This window comes from Chenopodium album, chromosome 13 (genome assembly GCF_948465745.1).
Source record: "Chenopodium album chromosome 13, dcCheAlbu1.1, whole genome shotgun sequence".
In the NCBI taxonomy this organism is placed as follows: Eukaryota; Viridiplantae; Streptophyta; class Magnoliopsida; order Caryophyllales; family Amaranthaceae; genus Chenopodium; species Chenopodium album.
The window spans coordinates 44596938-44617930 of NC_137846.1; the positions used below are offsets into that span (position 1 = coordinate 44596938).

At 36.0% G+C, this 20993-nt stretch overlaps 1 protein-coding gene across 1 annotated transcript; it reads left to right on the forward strand.

The window, feature by feature from the left end:
- The first annotated feature begins 3721 nt into the window (after nt 1-3721).
- LOC145575564 (uncharacterized) lies at nt 3722-8946 on the forward strand. Its single transcript, XM_081633416.1, has 5 exons — nt 3722-4436; nt 6295-6414; nt 6585-7575; nt 8044-8098; nt 8173-8946. The coding sequence occupies exons 1-5, from the start codon at nt 3722-3724 to the stop codon at nt 8944-8946; spliced, it is 2655 nt and encodes an 884-aa protein (XP_081489542.1).
- The last annotated feature ends 12047 nt before the right edge of the window (nt 8947-20993 follow it).

A 20993-nucleotide genomic window follows, 5' to 3' on the forward strand; every position in this document is an offset into this window, starting at 1 on the left:
TTACCCTTTCAGCTAAAAGGCAACTTGGTCACTTTACCTTATCAAGCATGGCTTCCAATTCTCAAGTGATTCATAATCATATAAGAATAAGAGTCCACCCAATATAACTTTGGATGTGCAAAATGGTTTATGTGACCTAATCTTACTTTGTTATAAGTAAGTTTACTTTAAATCATCTAATTTTGCTTTTGTGATCTACTTATATCAATGTCATAAAACAAAATAACTCATATCTAGCAAAATGAAATAATTTATTACCTTGGTCATGGATCAACACTTGTCTAAGCCAAGTAAAAACAATTCAATATTCAAACAAGAAAACCGAAATATTGTCTCATCAAAACTGGAAATTGTTCTAAAATGATCATAAAAATTCAGAAATTAAAACTATGAAGTTATCTCTGGCCACTCAAACACTTCTAGTGCACCTTCAAGCTCCATTTCCATGCTAGCCTCACTTCTTTGCAGCTTCTGCACAACATTAATAATGTTAAGCACTGCAACTTGGTATCATATACCTAAGTGAAAGTTAAAATGTTTATAACATAATACCTGAGGTTGATGCTCCATTCTTATTGAGGAAGTCAAGGTATTTCTGGCAATTGCGTTTCCAATGCCCCTTCTTCTTGCAATAAAAGCATTCACTTTCACTTGCAGCTTTAGGTTTTGGATTCGCCTTAGGCTTCTCAGGAGCCTTGGCAACTTGCTTGCCCTTGCTCTTGGCATTAGCCTTTTACCCCCTTTTCTTGAACCCCTTTCCCTTTTGAATCATAAGAACTTCCTTCTTAGGTTCCTTAGGGATTTGTTTTTCAGCACTAACCAGCATTGCGTGCAATTGATTCATAGTCTTTGCAGTCGCAGTCATGTTAAAATTCATGATAAACTAGTTAAAACATTCTGGGAGTGAGTGGAGAATGATGTCTGTTGCCATCTCATCACTGTATGGGTGCCCCAGTTTCTCCATACTTTAAATAAGGCCGATCATTTTGAAAACATGATCATGAACTGCGGCACCCTTCTCCATCCTACAATCAAGAATCTCACGATGAAGCTCGTACCTTTCAACTCTTGCTTGTTTCTTAAACAAGGCTTTGAGTTCTTGCATGATTGTGTACCCATCCTGATCCTCAAAACGCTTTTGAAGACTAGGTTCCATGGTAGCAATCATCAAGCAAGTGATAGGCACAGCTCTATCATGAGCTTCCTTGTGCCTCTTGACTTCTGCCGTAGTTGCAGTTTCTGGCAGAGGTCCTTGCAATGGGGTGTCAATGACATCCTCTCTACCTTCATATTTTAGAACGAGCCTTAGCATTCTTTCCCAAGTGGAAAAGTTTTCCCCTGTCAACCGATCCTTCTCAAGGAATGGTCGAAGATTGTAAATATTGTTGTCATTGTGATTACGGCTACCCATCTATGTCAAAATAAGGCAAAGTTTAATAATTACTTTTAATTTAACATTAAAGTACCATAAACGATTAATTAGGTAACTTTAAAGCACTTTATTCAATAATTAAATGATCCCAATTGAATTTTAAGTGATTCCAAGATCCTTTATTTGTGAAATAGTTGACCGGACTGAGGCCCTACCATCAAGCATTACATTTTCAAGGTGAGTAAACTCTTTATTGATTACAACTCTTGTAACTCTTGGTTGAATAATTAACCATTACATGCTTAATTATTACCCTTTGCTTCAAGGTTCTAAACGCTCACTACTACAATTTAATACTTGTGCCACGATTTATGCCATAGGATTTTTAAAGTTGTGGCAATTTTACATCTTGCCACGGGATAATAGCTTTCACAATAATTCCTTTTGTTTTATAGATATATTTTGCCACGAGAAAAAAATATTTGTGGCAAACATTCGATTTAGCCACAAAGCATTTTGTGGCAAGTATATTTTAGTCAGGATTCCTTTCATCATGGAGTACATTTGTACAAACTAGTATGTGAAATATTTTAAATTTAAAAACAATGACCTAAATTTTTTAACAAAATTAAACAACCGCCTTAAATAAAAAAATAGCCGCCTAAAATAAAAAGTTCCCACTAAATTATACTTACACTCTTACGTTCTCTCTAGTCTGACAAAAAAAAAATATAAAAGAAAAACCTAAAACATAAGCAGAAGTTCCTTCAACCTTCAAAATTTCTTTTTCTACCTTAAGTTTTATTTTTTCCTCACCTATTGAAGATATTGTTGGCCACCGCTCAATTTAATCTTTCAATTGTTCAATCATTGATACTGGAATTCCTTAATTGCGGTTAGGTATTATAATATTGATTTTCTAATTAACATATATATATTTATTTAATTGTAATCATAATTTTCCCAATTTTGCTTGTAGATTTCAATTGCTGCAATTCGGGTATTATTATTTATTCTGTTGAAAGGACTTTCAGGAATCAGAGACAAGGTATGTGTGTTTCGTGCATAATTTTTTCAATTTTCTTGTTAGGTTTGTTGTAACGAATTGGAATTATTGGATGTTGCAAAAGAAAAATTAATCTCTGCTAAATTAGTTTGATTTTTAAGGTTATTGAGATTCATTATAAAGTATAGTGAGGCTTCAGATATTTGGTTAGATTATTATAGTTTTGCTGTGACTTTTCATTGGCATTCTAATAGTAGCGTTTTTTTGCACTAGTATTATGCACTATAATAAGATAAAATAGCGTTGGTGTAGATGTGTAGTATGAAATTAAAATTTTGATTTGCATATTAAAGCTAGTAATCCAATTGTTCCATAGGTGGGTACTTTTGGCGGATAAGCATATAATATAGTATCATATGTCTAACTGGACTAACTCTTATATCAAATTAGATTACTCTAGTTTTGGCTGGATAGGATTCTGTATTCTTAGTTTTATTATAAGAAAGTTTTATTTTTATGTTAATACAAGTTTCAAGAAAAAAAAAAACTATTAAATCATGAAACTAGTGTTTTTTATTTTATTTTAAAAAAGAGTAGTTTTCAACTCATCAAATAGTTCGAGACAGACACAAGTGCAAAAAAAGAACAAGATATATCCTATATACATAACTTTTTAGTAACAGATGTTAGGTGTAAATCTATTTAGAGTATTTTTTTTTCAACTCAATAACTTAAAACATGAGATGCTCAAGGTAAAGTTAACTAGTGTTAGATCAATATAATACTCTAGCGGGGCGTTTGGAATGTGGGAATGAGAGTTTGGGGATTAAAATTTGGGAATGGGATTAGGAATTGATTGTTGAGAATATAGAAAAATATGACCATACTTTGTTTGGGTAGTGGATGAGAATAGATGGGGAATAAATAACAAAAATACAAAATTACCCTTATTAATCTTTCTTCTTTGAATTATTGACTCTTGTTTCTCTACATACATTGTTCCCTCAATCCTACTTAGCTAACAAACTTTAATTCATAGATTACATGGTTTTATGCATATTAACTAACTTTATTTTTTTTTATTTTACATTTGTGATAATAGTTATTAGAGTATTTTGATCTTTAGAGGCATCATAAATATTAATTTGTGTGTTTTTAAGATAAATCATGATGTTGTTTTATTTTACCATTATTAATAAGAAGCTATAAGTAGTGCTTAGTTCTTAAATTAGGTGGGGCTTATGTATTCAAATAAATTTCCTCCAGAATTACGTTCAAATGCTCACATGTATTGAATTTTTTTTTCTAATTATGTATCTTGTAGCTACTTTTTCACTAAAGATATGGATACTTCAGATCTTTTAATAAGGAAAAGGTTGGAATGGATGGGTTGTGATGATAGAACTCATACATTGTACATAAATTGGGTCATAGAGTTTTTAGACTTTGCTTTTACTGATCAATCTAGTAGTATTGATGATGAGGAAGAGGAAACTAAAGTCCCTTGCCCTTGTAATCGATGTAACAATAGTCGGCACAAGACAAGGGAAGAGATTTATGATGATTTGCTATTAAATGGAATGGTGAAAGGTTATGTTCGCTGGATCTATCATGGTGAATTTAAACCTCAAGAAAAACGACGTAGCATTGAAATAGGTGATGATAAGGGTCAAGATGAAATCTTTGATATGATATATGAGGCTCATGGGCCAATGAGCTCAAACGACATTCTAGATGAACTTAATAACCAACCAGAAGAGGGAGAGCCACATGATAATGAGCATGTTAAGGGTACAAAGGGAGTTGAATCTTTTAAAAATTTGATGAGAGATGCTCAACAACGTTTATACCCTGGTTGTGATAACTTTTCAAAGTTGTCATTTATATTAAAGTTGTTCCAGATTAAGTGTATGGAAGGGATAACTAACAAAGCTTTTACGAGTATGCTTAAAATGTTTAAAAGTGTGTTACCTAGTGATTCAAATGTGCCATCAACATACTATGAAGCACGTAAAATGATAACTGATTTGGGTTTTGATTATGAGAAGATTGAAGCATGTGAGAATGATTGTATCACTAGGCGAAAAAAGGAGTTGGCCACCGGTTCAAAACCCCCCTTTGCCACCGGTTTTGAACCGGTGGCCAGTGGGGGGGTGGCAAAACCTAGGATAAAAGGCCACCGGTTCAAAACCGGTGGCAAAATCTAGTATTGCCACCGGTTAACCGGTGGCAAAAAACAATTCCCGCTTTATTTTTTTTTTGTATTAAATATAAATGCCACCGGTTAACCGGTGGCAATGTACATGTTATATAATTTTTTTTTTTTTTTGGCTTTTTTCAAAAAGAAATATAATAGAACAATTAAATCAAAAAAAAATTAGAACATCAAAATACAAATCAAACAATATCGATGAATGTAATCGAAAATTTATAATATATAATAAAAAAAAATTACAATATAGATCGACCAATAAAATCGATCAGTATTTCCTAAAAAAACAATAAACTGAACAATTACAACATATAAAAAAAATTACAATATAAATAAAAAAAAATACTACAACATCAAAATCAAAATTCTTGTATCTTGATTCTTGATTCTTCGACTTGATTCTTCAATTTTAGATCTAAATCAATATACCTGATCCAAAAAAAAAAAAAAAAATCGATTAAAATAATTAAGATGCGAAAAAAAAAAACAAAAACCAAGAACAACTGCATGTACCCTTTATAATCGAATAAAATCAAATCCAGAAAAAAAAAACCAAAAAAATTAAAAACAAAAACCCAAGAACAAAAAAAACAAACCAGAAATTAAAAATAAAAAAAAACCCAGAAAATCAAATCGATTCAAAATCGAAAAAAACCCAGAAATTAAAATCGATTCAAAATCGAAAAAAACCCAGAAGTTAAAATCGATTCAAAATCAAATCGATTCAAAATAAAAAAAAAACCCAGAAATTAAAAATAAAAAAAAACGAATCAAAATCAATTAAACCCATCAATTCCTAATAATATTACAACAATCAAACCCAAAAAAATCAAGACATTTAACAAAAATAATTAAACCCATAAACCCTAACCTTGAATAATTAAACCCAAAAATAATTAAACCCATAAACCCTAACCTTGAATAATCAAGACATGCATGCACTGAGCGAGGCGGCCGTGGTGGCGGTAGGTGAGACGAGACGACGGAGAGGAGAGGGAAGGAGAGACGAGGGTGAGGAGAGAGAAGGAGAGACGAGGGAGAGGAGAGGAGAGAGAAGGAGAGACGAGTGAGTTCGGAGTAGTGGTGTGTGGTGGTGGTGGTGGTGGTGAGACGAGAGGAGAGTGAGTTCGGAGGAGAGAGAAGGAGAGGAGAGAGAAGGAGGAGAGGGGAGAGTGAAGGAGAGAGGCTGAGGGAGAGGGAAATTAGGGTTAGGGGTTTATAAAGGGGGGGTTTGTTTTTTTTATATTCTTTTTTTAACTAAGCCCGGTTTTTTTTTTTTTAAAACTCATTATTGCCACCGGTTCAAACCGGTGGCCTTTCCAATTTTTGCCACGGGTTTGGTTGAACCGGTGGCAATTGTTCTTTGCCTCATCCCGCCACTTAATTAAGCCACCGGTTTTCAAAAACCGGTGGCCAATGAGCGTTGCCTTTTTCAATTTTTCTACTAGTGTATGTTGTTCTGGAAAGAGAATGCTAACCTTGAAAAGTGTACTGTATGTGATACTAAACGTGACACAACTTCCCCTAAGGTGCTACGATATTTCCCATTAACACCAAGGCTACAAAGGTTGTTTATGTCTTCTAAAATTGCTAATGAAATGAGATGGCATAAAGACAAGCGGGAAGATGATGGAGTTCTTAGGCATCCAGCAGATAGTAAAGCATGGAAACATTTTGATGTGACATATAAGTCATTTGCTGCAGATTCTCGAAACGTCAGATTAGGTTTGGCATCTGATGGATTTAACCCATTTGGTGGTTTAAGAAGTGATTATAGCATATGGCCAGTAGTGATTGTTGTGTATAATCTCCCGCCATGGATGTGTATGAAACAACCTTATACAATGCTATATTTGTTAATTCCAGGAAATAGCGCACCAGGAAATAATATTGATGTATACTTACAACCTTTAGTTGAAGAGCTAAAGCAATTGTGGGAATTCGGGGCTAAGACTTATGATGCATCAAAAAATGAATATTTTCCATGTATGCAGCTCTCTTATGGACCATCAACGATTTTCCAGCTTATGCTAACTTATCTGGGTGGTCTACTAAGGGCTATAAGGCTTGTCCCCGTTGTTTGAATGAAACCTCTTCAACTAGATTACCTAATTGTGGGAAGTGTTGTTATATGGATCATCGTTGCTTTTTACCTGCTGATCACAAATGGAGACACAATAAGTCTTTTAATGGTAAAGTTGAAACAAGGGGTCCACCAAAGAAATTATCAGGTAGTGAAATATTAGAGCAAGTTAAGGATCTTGAAGGTATGAAGTTTGGGAAGACCAGTAAGTTACCAAAGAGAAATGACAATTGGAAAAAGCAGAGTATATTTTTTAAATTGCCTTATTGGAATAACCTCTTGCTTCGTCATAATCTTGATGTTATGCATATCGAAAAAAATGTTTGTGATAATATTCTTGGCACTTTACTCGACATTGAAGGTAAAAGCAAAGACAATATTAAAGCTAGACATGATTTGAAACATGTAAATATTATGAAGCATCTTGCTCCAAAATTGATTGATGGAAAATGGCATATGCCACCAGCACCTTATACATTATCCAAAGCTCAAAAATTAACAGTGTACAAATTTTTGGAGGATATTAAAGTTCCGGATGGGTATTCATCTAACTTTTCTAAGTGCATCAATCTTGAGAAGCGTAAAATATGGGGACTTAAAACGCATGATTGTCATGTGCTTTTAGAGGAATTTTTGCCGTTGGCAATTCGTGGAGTATCATCTTCTAAAGTGTACGAGGTGATTACTAAATTGAGTGCATTTTTTAAGAATTTGTGTTCCAAGACTTTAAAATTAGAGGACTTGAATGATCTTGAGGATCATATTGCAATCACCTTGTGTGAAATGGAAAAGATTTTTCTTCCCTCTTTTTTTGATGTAATGGTGCACTTATGTGTTCACCTAGCTGAGGAAGCTAAGATAGCAGGACCAGTTCATTATCGATGGATGTATCCTATTGAAAGGTATTTATTTATTTTGAATGAATTGTGAAATTTCTTTTTTAACATGAACATATATTCATAATTTATAGTGTTGTCTTACAGGTTATTACGAAAATTCAAATCATATGTTCGCAATAAAACTAGACCGGAGGGATCCATTGCGGAAGGATATATAATAGAGGAGTGTATGTTCTTTTGTTCAAGATATTTAAATGATATGGAGACTAAATATAACATGTTAGAGAGGAATGCAGAAGAAGAAACTTAGGGATTATCAATATTTGCATCATATGGTGTTCCCTTGGGAAAGGCTAAATCTAAATCTCTAACTACCGAAGAGTTGATACAAGCTCGAGAATATGTGCTTAAAAATTGCGACGAAGCTGAGTCATACTTAAAGTATGAAATTTCTTATTTTCCTTAATTTATTTTATGTTATACAAAGTATTTGGACACTTGTATAACAATAGTTTTCCTTTTTTTTAACAGTGAATATGCAGAAGCGGGATCTGATAAAAATTTGGTAGAATGGTTTCAAGATCGGGTATGATAATACATAATTATATATATTTTTTTAATTCTTATTAACACTTAACTGACCGTCTCATATCGACCCAGGTTACAACATTGCCAGAAAGTGAGGATCAAGTTGTCAAAGATTTAAAAACTTTGGCTTTAGGGCCTTTTAATGGTGTCCAGTGTTTTGGTGGATATTTGGCTAATGGATTCAGGTTTCATACTAAGGACATAGAAAAGAAGAGAAAAAATCAGAATTCTGGTGTTATGGTTAAAGGAATTGCAGAGTCAAAAAATATTGACTACTTTGGGGTGCTTAATGACATAATTATGATGCAGTATTTAGATGGAAAGCATGTGATCTTGTTTCGTTGTGATTGGTGGGATGTTCATAAGATTGGTAAAGGGGTTAAGATTGACAAAAGCGGTGTAGTTAGTGTTAACACTAAATGTAAGTTAATTACTGATGAGCCATTCGTGCTTATGTCTCAAGCCCAACAAGTATTTTTTGTTAGAGACGGATTTGATCCAAGCTGGTTGGTTATGGTTAAGACCCATCCGCGACATCAATACAACGTCCCAGAAAATGAAAATGCCGATTTAGATGAGGATGCTTTACAACAAAGTGACTCAGGAGCTGTTCCTAATGTTTTCTTATCGACTCATGACTTAGAGGACACTCCTTATCAATTTGATGACCAAAGAGATGATATTGATGACATAATCATTGATGCAACTGATCAAAATCAACCCAAAGTTGTCAATGATAATGAAATCGAAGATGATGAATTTGATTTTGATACAGACAATGACACTGATGGTGAAGAAGAATGTGATAATGATGGAGATGAGGACGATGATGATTATATTGCATGATTTTTGTTTCTTTAAATTAATTTTTTAAATTAATTTTCTTTCACTAATGTTATAGTATGAAATTTTAATATAAATTTTGTTCGATATATTATGCTTTATAAATCATGATCTAGAAAAGTTGCATGATATAGTAATTTATGATGTAAACTAATGATTATATGGTTTATAGCTATTAATACTTTAGTGCAGGTTTAATGATGGAGAAAGTTGGAATTAATACTTCTGACAAGAATAGTGGCCAGCAAAATGAGTATGAACAACAAAGGTTAAGGAGGATTCAGGATAATAAGTATAGAATGCAATCCTTGGGTATCAAGCGTATTTCAGCATCCTTGACAAGTTTAGTGGAAAGCAAAAAAGGAAATAAGAAGATGAAGAAGAGCCAAAATGTGACTAAGAAAGATAAGGACTATGTTCCAAACTTTGATGATGAGGAGGACGACATGAATTTTCTAGATGATAATGAATATGAGAAAGAAGATGATATTGCAATGCCGAAGAAGGTACTTTCATAAACTAGTTATTTAATAATTTATATGGACATCAAGTTTTTGTTATCTGCTTAATTACATGTTTCAGGATAAGCGTTCTGCAGCAAAAGGAAAGCTGAAAAAAAGTCAATTCATTCCACCAATGTCTGTGGCTAAGTTTTTTAATATGAATAAAAAGCAACAAGCAACAATGGTAGGAGATAAAACTTTTAAATCACTTTCAAAAGCTATGAAAGTTGTGGAACAGGGTATGTGATATGAATATTTGAATTATCTAAATGTTTATAACTCATAGTAACATAAAATTAAATATATGTCTTCCTTAATGCAGCCATTAGTAATCACGTACAATCAAATGCACATCAAAAAAATATTGGTCAAGATGAAGGTAAAAGCCTTTGGTTCCTTTTAATGAATTATGAAATTAAAATAGAATTGTCCTTTCAATATGAGGGATTTGTGGCGTCGTTGTATGCTTTTAAAAAAAATTACTTTTTTATACTTTTACATTGCAGACATACAAGATATAGAAGGAATTGTAGAGGATTTGAATGAAAATGCTGATAATGAGGTTGAAATGAATAAAGGTAGTTTATACATAATAATTTTTTTTGTTTACACGTTACATAATATTTGGCCATTAGAATTACATTGTGCTAAAATTGGGATTTTATACAACGTTTAATCAGATATGAATGAGCATTTATTTGATGATGATGTTCAAATGAATCAAGGTAAGTGATTGTCATTCTTGAAGACATCAGCAATAACTATACTATAATACCTTTTCATCTTGTTTTATGAATGTTTTTGTAATTGCACATATGAAAGAGGATATGGAGATAAACAATGATGAGGATTTTCAAGTAACAGGTGATGTATCTACTCATGTGGTTGATGATGAATTAGACGGAGATAGAAGGCTTATTGTAGTAGAAGGTGATATAATATACATTGTATTGTCTTTGTTGTTGTTTTTTTTTCTTTTCTAATTTTTTTTTTTTTGGAAAAATCATTTTTATAATTACTATTTTCATAAATCTTAATGTTTAGGTCTTGTTAAGAGAAGACGAGGGCCTGTATACTGCAGAAAGCTTACTATGTTGCCTCCTGGAGAAAAAATATATGTGGAGTTTAATAAGGATGGCATTCCTGTTGGAAAAAATTCATCACTCTTTGCTTTTTTCTTGGGTGAACAAGTAAGAAATCGCGCCGTCATTCCTTTGCAAGTTAAAGATTGGGAAGACATTCAGCCGGATAAAAAGGAACATCTTTGGAGTTGTGTTTTGGTAAGAAGCTTTTTTCAAAGTGTTGTCTTTGCTCTATGTAATCCGATCTTATTTTTTTTTTCTTATTTTTTACAGGAAAAATGTTCATTTGATGACCCTGAGATAAGAAAAGACAGTGTTCTTAAACATGCTAGAAAATTATATAGAGACAGTAGACATAAGTTGAAACGAAAATATTATGATGATCCAAATCTTAAAACAAAAGCTGAACGCTTGAAAAATAAGCCTGAAAAGCTACTTAAAGCGGACTGGAAGTACTTGGTTGAACTTTGGAGTGATGAAAAATTTCAGGTATTAAAAGTTCTTATATTATATGTATTAAATTTTAGATTTGTAGTACATTAATTTTTTTATTTACCATAGGCAAAGAGTATGAAAGCTGTTGAAAGTCGATCTCATCAAAAGATGCCTCAATATAATGGGACTAAAAGTTTTGCTCGCACGAAAGATGAATTTGTAAGTTACTGAAAATAGGAGTTTATTAAATTTTACCTCTTCTAAAGTGAATTAATAACAATGATTATTTGTGTTGTAGAAAGAAAAACATGGGAAGGAATGTTCACGAGTTGAGCTGTTAATTGAAACTCGTAAGAGGAAATCAAAGAAATCAGTTAATGATGTTGCCTTAGCTTATAATATGCATGCAGTTGTAAGTGTATTTCAATTTTGTTTTGAATTATATTTGTCACAAAATCTGAAAGCTTGTATGACTTAATTTAATTTCTTTGTATTGGTGTTTAGTCTGAGATGAAAAAGTTGAAAGAAGAAAGAGAACAAGGGCTTAATAACTTCACAGATGAACAAATATTTGTGAAGGTGCTAGGTGAAGACACACATGGATATTTGCGTGCATACGGAGGAGGTAAAAGCATTACTGATCACTTTGGGGTTAAGCCATCTCGTATAAATCTAGCTCATGAGATGATAGAAGTAAAAAAGAATGCTCAGAAAGCAGTCCAAGAAGCACGAAAAGATTCCGAAGACGCAAGGAAAGAAGCAGAAAATGCTAGAAAAGATGCGGAGCTTGCAAGGAAAGAAGCGGAAGCAGCTAGGGATGAGGTAGACCAAAAAATAGCTGCTAATAACAAGTTATGGGAGAAAAGGCTTAAAAAGATACTACAAGGTTGTGGGATAAATGCTTCCAAAAGTGATGATTCAGAGAGTACTAGCTTGTCATCTTCAAGACTTCAAGTAAGCCGGTAAACTTTCTAAATTATTCTTTTTATTTATTTATTTATTTATTTATTTATTTATTTATTTATTTATTTATTTATTTATTTATTTATTTATTTATTTATTTATTTATTTATTTATTTATTTATTTATTTATTTATTTATTTATTTATTTATTTATTTATTTATTTATTTATTTATTTATTTATTTATTTATTTATTTATTTATTTATTGTCATCCAACTACTCAGATTGTTTTATAGCTTGTTTGATTTCTTTGATACAACAATAAAATCTACTCTACTTGCTCTTTGGTAGATAATTTTGGATCTGTTTTTTGTTAATGCTATTTTGGCTACGTAGTTGGTCAGCTATAGATTGACGTTTGTAGGAATTTGAATAATTAACTGCTTTTTTTTTTTTTTGAAAAATGCTGCTGTTATATCATATGACTAGTTAATGATAAAAAAATTTCTTCTAAATACGTTTTTTTCTCATTTGTTGCAGGTAGGATGAATTAAAATTAATTAGAGCTTTGAAAGTTGACACTAACCAGAGATCATGAAGTACAAGATGAATTATTGGAGTATTGTTTTTTTATGAGTGGGATATATAAAGACAAATTTATTTTAGTTTTTTTAATTATGCACATTATTAAGGATTTTTTTACTAGTATTACTTTGACTTTGTGAAGACCTATTAAATTAATTCCATGTACTCAATATATATGCATCTTCTTTGGTTATAAAATTTTATTATTCAATTTGAAATAGTTAGCAAATTATTTCATTAATATAGACTTATAGTAGATGTTGCAACTACATGTGAAATATCATGTAAAACACTACTTTCATCATCAAGAACCTGATAAAGATACGCATGTGGCTTAGTGAGTTAGTTAGCCACAGGTAACTCCTACTTGCCATGATTATACTTGTAGCTAGAGGACATATTTAGCCACGAGAAAACTTGTGGCAAAAAAAATCATTTATGCCACGATACCTTTTTTCCCGTGGCAATCACCTAGCCACGCACACTTGTGCCACGACTGTATTTTCAATGAATTCCCGTGGCTAAACAGCATTGCCACGGGAATTTCAAACTTGTGCCACAGTAATATCCGTAGCACAAAAGTCAAATTGTAGTGGTGGCTTTAGGTAACCTTGTTGAGCATAACCAATTAAATATGTAGAACGTGATCTACCCCAAATTACCCAAGATAACAAGTGACACTCTGCTGAGGCCGACCCATCACTCACGATCGAAGGATTGTTGGGTATCTAATTGGAAAAGCAATCTCAATATTACTTAGTGAACTCTAGCACATCATCAATCAACATAAATAAAATCTAACATGCATAATCTACTAATCCAATAAAATATGACATAGTATGGCCCCTTAGTCCTAAGAAAACTAGAAATGAAAAGCTCCCACTTGAATCATCATGGATCTCCATCCACCTTGGTTCTTTTGGGCCTTCACTTCATGATCTTCTATGGACTAACACTATTTAAATAACTAATCTATTTACTTTAAATAAAAGTTACAAAAATACTTAACGGTACGCAGACCATATTTTAGATTACAAAAATACATCACGATGCGCTGATCGTATTTTAGTATCTATGGGCCATACTAGTCTATAGATACATCAACACAATATTCATATATTATAAAAGTGTCATATAATAAATCACTCAACATGCTTGTCTAAACTACAACATCGAATGGTTCATAATTAAGGCAACGCATTTCCTAAAATATCATATATTTTAAATCATAATTAGATAATATCATATATTATTCATGATCAATCATAAAATATCATATATTTTAATTTAGGCATGAGATAGAATAAAATCTTATTTTAATCTAGAAAGATAAATCATAATTGATCTTCCATGATTATCCTAACAACTTTAGGAGTTCTATCCTAATTATTAGCCAATCAAACAATTTTAAAATCAATTATCCTAATCTAATTATGGGATAATCACATTATTTAAAACAATTATTATCGTTTTGGAATATGCTCAGAATATCCTAATCAATCTTATCCAAAATTAACCAATTTAATTATGGATAATTACCAATTTGAAACCTTTCAATATGGATAATATCAAATATAACAACTTTTGTAAGATTTGATTTTATCCAAAATAAAAGATCATATTTTAAAAATATTTTATTTTATCCCAAAATAAATCATATTTATCTTAAAATAATTTTCAAAATTAAATTTTTTTGTTTTTTTTTTTTTGAAAAACCCGAGCACCACCACGCCGGCCACTGTGGTTAGCTAGCCGAAGCTAGCCACACTGGCTGGCTGCCAACAGCAGCCACTACCACAAGGGCAGCAGCGTGGCAGCAGCACTGGCAGTCGTGGCAGCAGCCATGCAACGCTTGCACGCTGCCGCCTACAGCCACCACGGACCTCCGCCCTCCCTTCCCCTCCCTCTTCGGCTGCCACCAGGTCGGCAGCCGCCCTTAAAACTATTTTATTTTTTCAATTTAATTAAAATAAATTTTATAAAATTCAATCAAATCAGTCCATCAAAATTAAAATTAAATCATCATTCAATATTAAAATTAGGGTTCATCATAAAATTAATCCCAATTTAATTCTAACTCTTAAAATTAAATCAATGATCATACACAAAACATTTTTATGCATAAATCAATCCGATTAAAATTATGAATCATAAAACAAATCGAATTAAATCAAAATCAAGCACAAAATCCTATTTTAGGGCTATGAATTTTCGAAATAATTCGAATTAGGGTTAGGGTATTTCGAAAATTCAAAACTAGGGTTCTAGGGTTCGAAAATTGCAAAAATTCTAGGGCTTAATTCAGTCCTCTTCATGGCTATTTTGAGCATAATTAAATCACATTTAATCAATTCCAAAAGTTTAATCACATTAAATATAATAGTTGAACCATAATTAAATTAATTTCTCCCTCTTAATTGATTATAAAATTAACATGGACTTCAAATTAATCGTATTAATATGATCAAGCGCGTTCATGTAAGAGGCTAACTGATACCGCTGTAGAAGTTTATAGGTACTACGCAGCAGAAAATCATGAAACATATTCATAAAAGTACCTAATCCCAAGAACACATGCATAACACACAAGACACATAATCATACCTTTGAAGCGTGAATTCCACGTAGCAATTTGACTGACAAATCAGGAAGAGAATAGAGCCCCAAGCGTTGCTCCTCTACTAAGTCCACGAGCTTCGAACGAGCCGTCCACCAATACTAGATTGGTCGAGTGATTGTGGAAAACCGCGATCACCACCTTTATTGGACTAACCGACCACCACGATCTACCACCACCACGAACCACCACACTGGTGCCAAGGGAGGAGGAGAGAGCCGTGAGATAGAGGAGAGTTTGAGATGGGTTGGTCTCGTATTTGCTAATTAGGGTTTGATCTCACTGATCAGATAATTGCATACTACTAGCAAACCCTAGGCACCTAGTCTATTTATAATCCCATTATAATTAGACTAGGGTTAGGAAGTCCAAAACCCTTCAATCCACTCCATGTGGCCGGCCATACTAGAGGATGAGGCCCATCATGGGTCTTGTCCTCTCGTGCCTGATCTAAACTCTTTGTGTGACTTTATAGGATCCGTCCAATTGGGCTTTAGGCTATTTTACTAGCCTAAAGATCGTTAGTACCTCTAGCTATGATAAAACGACGATCCAAATGTCCGAACTTAATTATCTCCATAATTTGATCCATTTATATATCTAGTAATTTCACACGACGAAGACATAAATCCTTCAATTCTATCGTTTGCTTTACCAGCATATGCAGACGGCAAAGATTGAACGACCAAATTGGTCAACTCATAGCTGTCTGACCAAAACAGTCTAAAAGAATGATTAAGCTTTACACCGGATGTCAAGTGACATCAGCCGATTAATTACCGAAGTTCTCTGTTAGGCTGTTCAACGAAATTTTACCAGTCACCCCCAATGAGGCAGACGAACCAAGTACAATGGATTGCAGGTATCCCAGACGGCCTTTAAGCTGTCTGGGCCCATCAGGCAGGTGGACAATATGTTCCTTGCTCCATTAACTGTCAGGCGGCAATTTCCCGTCTAGCTTACAAAGAAGTTATATTCGAATATCCGGTTGGGTAAAACGACTGTTTTTTACGGTTGTGTACTTGGTTTGGGGCAATCACTACTGTGATTGATTGTCTTGGGAATATTCCATACTCTTTAAAGTATCAAGCATTCCAAAGTCAATCAATCAAAGTACTGAAACCAACCACACAGCCGCCAGGGGCAAGAGTAGCCGGTGTACTATCTGAATTGCCGCATGCTTTAAAAAAGTTGGGCAAAAATTAAAAAATTGAAACATAATAGCAAATTCATCAAACCGACTCAATCGGCAAATTTCATTCCAAAACCGGTTAAAACCGGATAATATTGTCAATCGGATATATATCCGGAATAAGAGAAAGTATAATCGTTATTCGACCCCTCAGTCGGTAAAACTATAGAAATACTCGGCACGCAGGCCAGAAAAGCAAAAATTTGGCATACGGCCGCAGAAAAGTCAAGGCTGGGCCACCTGGTTCTCCTCTTTGGGATTCTCCCCATCAAATTGAAGCTCAATGGCTTCTCCTTCTTCAGGGAGCTCCTTGGCAGGTTCCTCAAGCTCAGCGTTTGCCGAGGCCTCGAAGGACTCGGGCTCCGGCTCCCCTTTCTCTCTCAAATACACTACATTTTCAGCATATTGAAAAGCCAGAGCCCACAAACCATAGTCCTTGTTGGGGTAGAGTGCTTCCCAGGCGATCTTCATCCGGGCGTCGGAGTCCGCTTCATTTTCAGCAATCAGGCGGTCTTGCTCCGCCTCGATTGTTGCGTTGATATTCATTTGGACTCGCTCCACATCCTTCTTCAGCCTCTCAACCTCCGCCTTGAGCTTTACATTCTCCTGGGAGGCACCCTGCAAGGCCTTGAGGTCTCCCTCCGCCTTCTTGAGGTTGGTATCAGTCGTGTTGGCCTTCTCCTTAGCCTCATCCAGGGCTTTTTAAAGACCCTTGATCTGAATCGCCTGTTGCATCAATTTGGCTTTAGTTTCAAGTTCATTAATTATACATTGATATTCAGCAACATCTTGAGAATCCCTAGCTGATCTAGTGGCTCTCTTTACCTCCTCCCTCTTCCGGGCATATGGCCGTTTGAATCCATCAACCCTGAGCATGGCCTGTAGACACAAACGGTGTCATTCATGCGGGATATATTGTACTTAGTTCCAGCAAAGGGGAATTAGGTATACCTCAGACAGGAGTGCAATGATACGTTCAACATTGAACGTCTCAATGCTCGGGATGGCATCCTTCTCCTTCTTAGGAACGGCCGCCAGCATGGACCGGGCATGAGATTAGACGTCCGGCCATTGGGGGGATTGATCTGCACCATATGTGAAAGGGGGTGAGTGAGCTATATAGGCGGCACTAGCTTGATGCCGGCTGTCGGACGAAGAAGTCTGTTGAGAGTGAGATTTTACTCGCAACGACCATCCCAACTCAAGCGGAGATTCGAAGGGATTGTATTTACCTTCAAGAGCTTGGGGGATTGCACCACCCCCAGGCGCAGAGAGGCTGGATGGGACCATATCAAAGCCCACTCCAAAGCCTCCGATGGTGACATTTCTCCCCCCGATGCGGAGGCAGTTCCTCTTAGAAGAGCCTTCGGGGACCGTCTTACCTGAAGCCGCTTTGGTGGAATTAACAGGCTTGGTTTGGGTGGAAGCGGTCTCATCCCGTCCCCGTTTGGCTAGTTTCTTAGTAAATGACCTAGGTGCCTCTCCACCCTGTAATTAATGAAGTATTAAATATACAACCGACAATGTCTGTTAGAAAAATTAATTCAAGGAGTTAGACGGTTCTTTACCTCAGCCTTTAGCTTGGCGGCCTTAGCCTCCGCCAGGTCCCTCAAGATTTGTGCAGAGGCCCGCTTGGGAGTCTTCTCGTCAGCCACCATGTTCAAAGCTTCTTCTGCAAAAATAATGAACACATGATTAGTGCAAAATCAAAATTGGATAACAATAGTACAAGTGGAATTAAACCGGATGTATATCAAACATACGCTTTGGAAACATCGTGCTAAGCCCACAGGCGGATAAGAACGCCTCATCTCTAAACCATGCGCACATGTGAATCCAATTATTAGGGACCTATATTATATCCTCGGTTGAGAGTGTCTCCGTATGGAGCTCAAAAAACTTGGTTTCCATGATAGCGTCATAGTCGTCCCCTGGAATCCGGGGAAGGGCACATTTGCGACCTAGTAGGTCGGGCTTTTCCAACCGATTCTCTCGACAGGTTAGGGCAGACAGCAGGTAGAAACGGGTTTTCCAACCGTCATATTTGGACACCTTGTCCAATGTCATTTGGTACTGAGGGAGAGTGGTCAAGGTGTACCACGCCCTCCAACCGCCTGGGTTGCGGCTAAGATAGTGCATGTGAGAAAAAGCCTCCCAGATAAGATTCAAGTCTTGCATCTCACAGGCGGAAACATACCCTAGAATGTTAGCCCATGAATTTGGGGAGAGCTGCCAGATGCCTAGGCCATAACCCCTGAGTATGGCTCTCACAGCATAGTGAAGCGGGAACCGGATTCCTGCCAGGAATGCCGCCTCATAGCATCCAAAGTAGGCATTGGCGTTCTCCTGGTCATCTTTCTAGGAGATGGTGCCTAGCTCAGGCGGCACCTAGATAGTATATCCATTTCCCTGAGGCCGTTTCTGTACAAAGCTTTCAACGCCTTTTAGCATTAGCCGCTTGTCTTTAGCGGAGATATGAATCTGAAAGGAATCATCCTTTGCTTCCCATTTTTTCCTTTCTTCGGCCTCACTATCCTCAAGCGGGGAAAGAGGGGCATCACTATCATCCTCAGAGCTAGACCTTGAGGCGGAGCTTTCACCGTCTCCCTTGTCGCCGGCTAACCCCGATGCAGACTCTTCCCCGTCTCTATCTTCGGGGCCAGCTTCATCAAGGTCCATCTGGGAGACGACTCCCTCCCCGTCTCTACCCTTATTGTATAGGATTGTGTCACTTGGGGTTCTAGGAATCCTAGACGGGGAATATTCCCCTGAGCTTTCATTGCTCTCTGACCCCTCAACCGGGGTTACCTCATCAGACGACACTTCCAAAGTATCGTCTCTTCGACGCTGTCTGTTTAGTTCTAGCCATCGTGTCCTACACAGACGCATAGATGGTCGGTTGAGGAGTATAAAATTGCTCCATGCACCCAGAGCCGTCACTCCCACTCCTAGACTCATCCGTACCAGGAGACTGGCTGACTACTGACCTAAGTCGTGCCGTGTGTGTTGGTGATGAGTCCATTTATTGAATGAATTAAAGCAAATGTAAATGAGCTGAAGGGAATAAAGGCGGTACCTTACGTTTGTCTCTGAAAGGGGGGCAAACGGTGATGGCCGACTGAGATGCTACTGCAGTCGACTTTACTTGCTTGGGGCACAAGCGGTTGTAAACCAGCTGAGTCGGGCGGAAAATGAACAACGCTTGTGTACACGCAGACAAACGGCAGACTTTCTCTCTCTAGGATTGGTGATTTTCTCTCTCTAGAATGTTTTGGAAATGTCCAAAATGAGGGGGTAAATTGTGTATTTATAGAGGGGTAAAAAACAGGGGCATCCTGGTAATTTCCCCGGAATGTGAAAGGTTAAATTTTCACATTAAAAAAAAATAATCTATTTCCTATGGCTGAGTGACATGTGTCACAGATGTTACGTGGCGCACCACGTCACATTTGTGAAGGGCAAATGTTGTGGGTAATTTTACCCATGCCACATGGGCCAATCAAGTCCTGACACGTGTCATACTCTGGTTGGTCCGAATTGGACCAGTCTCCATTTGACACGTGTCCCTCCTAGAGCTTGGGAGAAAAAAGCGGCCTTCAAGGGCCCAAATCTCGAGAAAGCCGTAATACGGCACAGCCCAGCAAAGCTAGGTCAGAGTGACCTAATGAGGGGCACGTGTCCCCATGACCCTATAAATAGGGAGATTCCCCCATTTTCGGGAGAAGAATTAATTATTACAGCAGACCCCACATTCTCTTACATCAGAGAAGCACCTGATCTCGGAATCCGAGAAGATCTCACTTTTCATTTTCCGCACCTTCTTCTACCCAATTTCAAGTACTAACTTGATCGTCAGAGGTGGAGCTCCTACCACCCGAAGTCTCCGTTGTTTTGCAGGTACAGGCACAGTCGGATCAGTCCTCGAGCTGTAACTCTCCCGAGGGACAAAAACACCCAAAACACTTGTAATAACGCTTAATAAGATAATTAATAATCTTGTTTAGGCTAATATGATTATAATTCAAGTGATCACCAATAATAGTTTAGTTTGTGCATTAATATTCAACCAACGTAGGATAAACAGGTTTATGGTTAACTATTGTTTGCATGTTAGTCAGAAAGCGCACATGAATACGAGAAGAATAAAGTAGAGGCCTTTTTAGGGCAAATTCAATCTCTTTTAGGTTGGATTTGTACCTTCATCCCCGAACTTCCAGCCATGGTTCCAGACCTATTGGAATTAAAGATCTCCTGGATCGTTAAGGGGTGTAACCTTCACCCTGTGAACGATTTACAAGTTCCTAAAACTTGTTGGCGACTCTTTTACTCTAGCTTCCTTCCCTTTGGACGCCACCATGCTTAAGTGTATGATCAAAGTGGGGCTCAAGTGTGGGATGCTTGAAATATTCCCTACAGTTTTTTGGGGACTCCACTTGGGAGGATTTCTATTTTAATTCCTAAAATTTATTTTGGCAATGATTTAGAATGAGTGAATGAGACTCGAAAAGTTATAAGTATTTCATGTGCGTAATTTTGATTAACATTGTGGCATATGCATAAAAAGGTCCGCATTGGAAAGACCATCCGTAATGCGTCAAAAACATAGGATTTTTACACGTAGGAAATTAGGGGAATATCTTTCACAACTAAAATCGAAATAATGCTACGAAAAAGCTGGAAAATTCAAGAACAGAAAGCTACCGAGGCATGTAGGAATTAGCCTGAGAAAACAG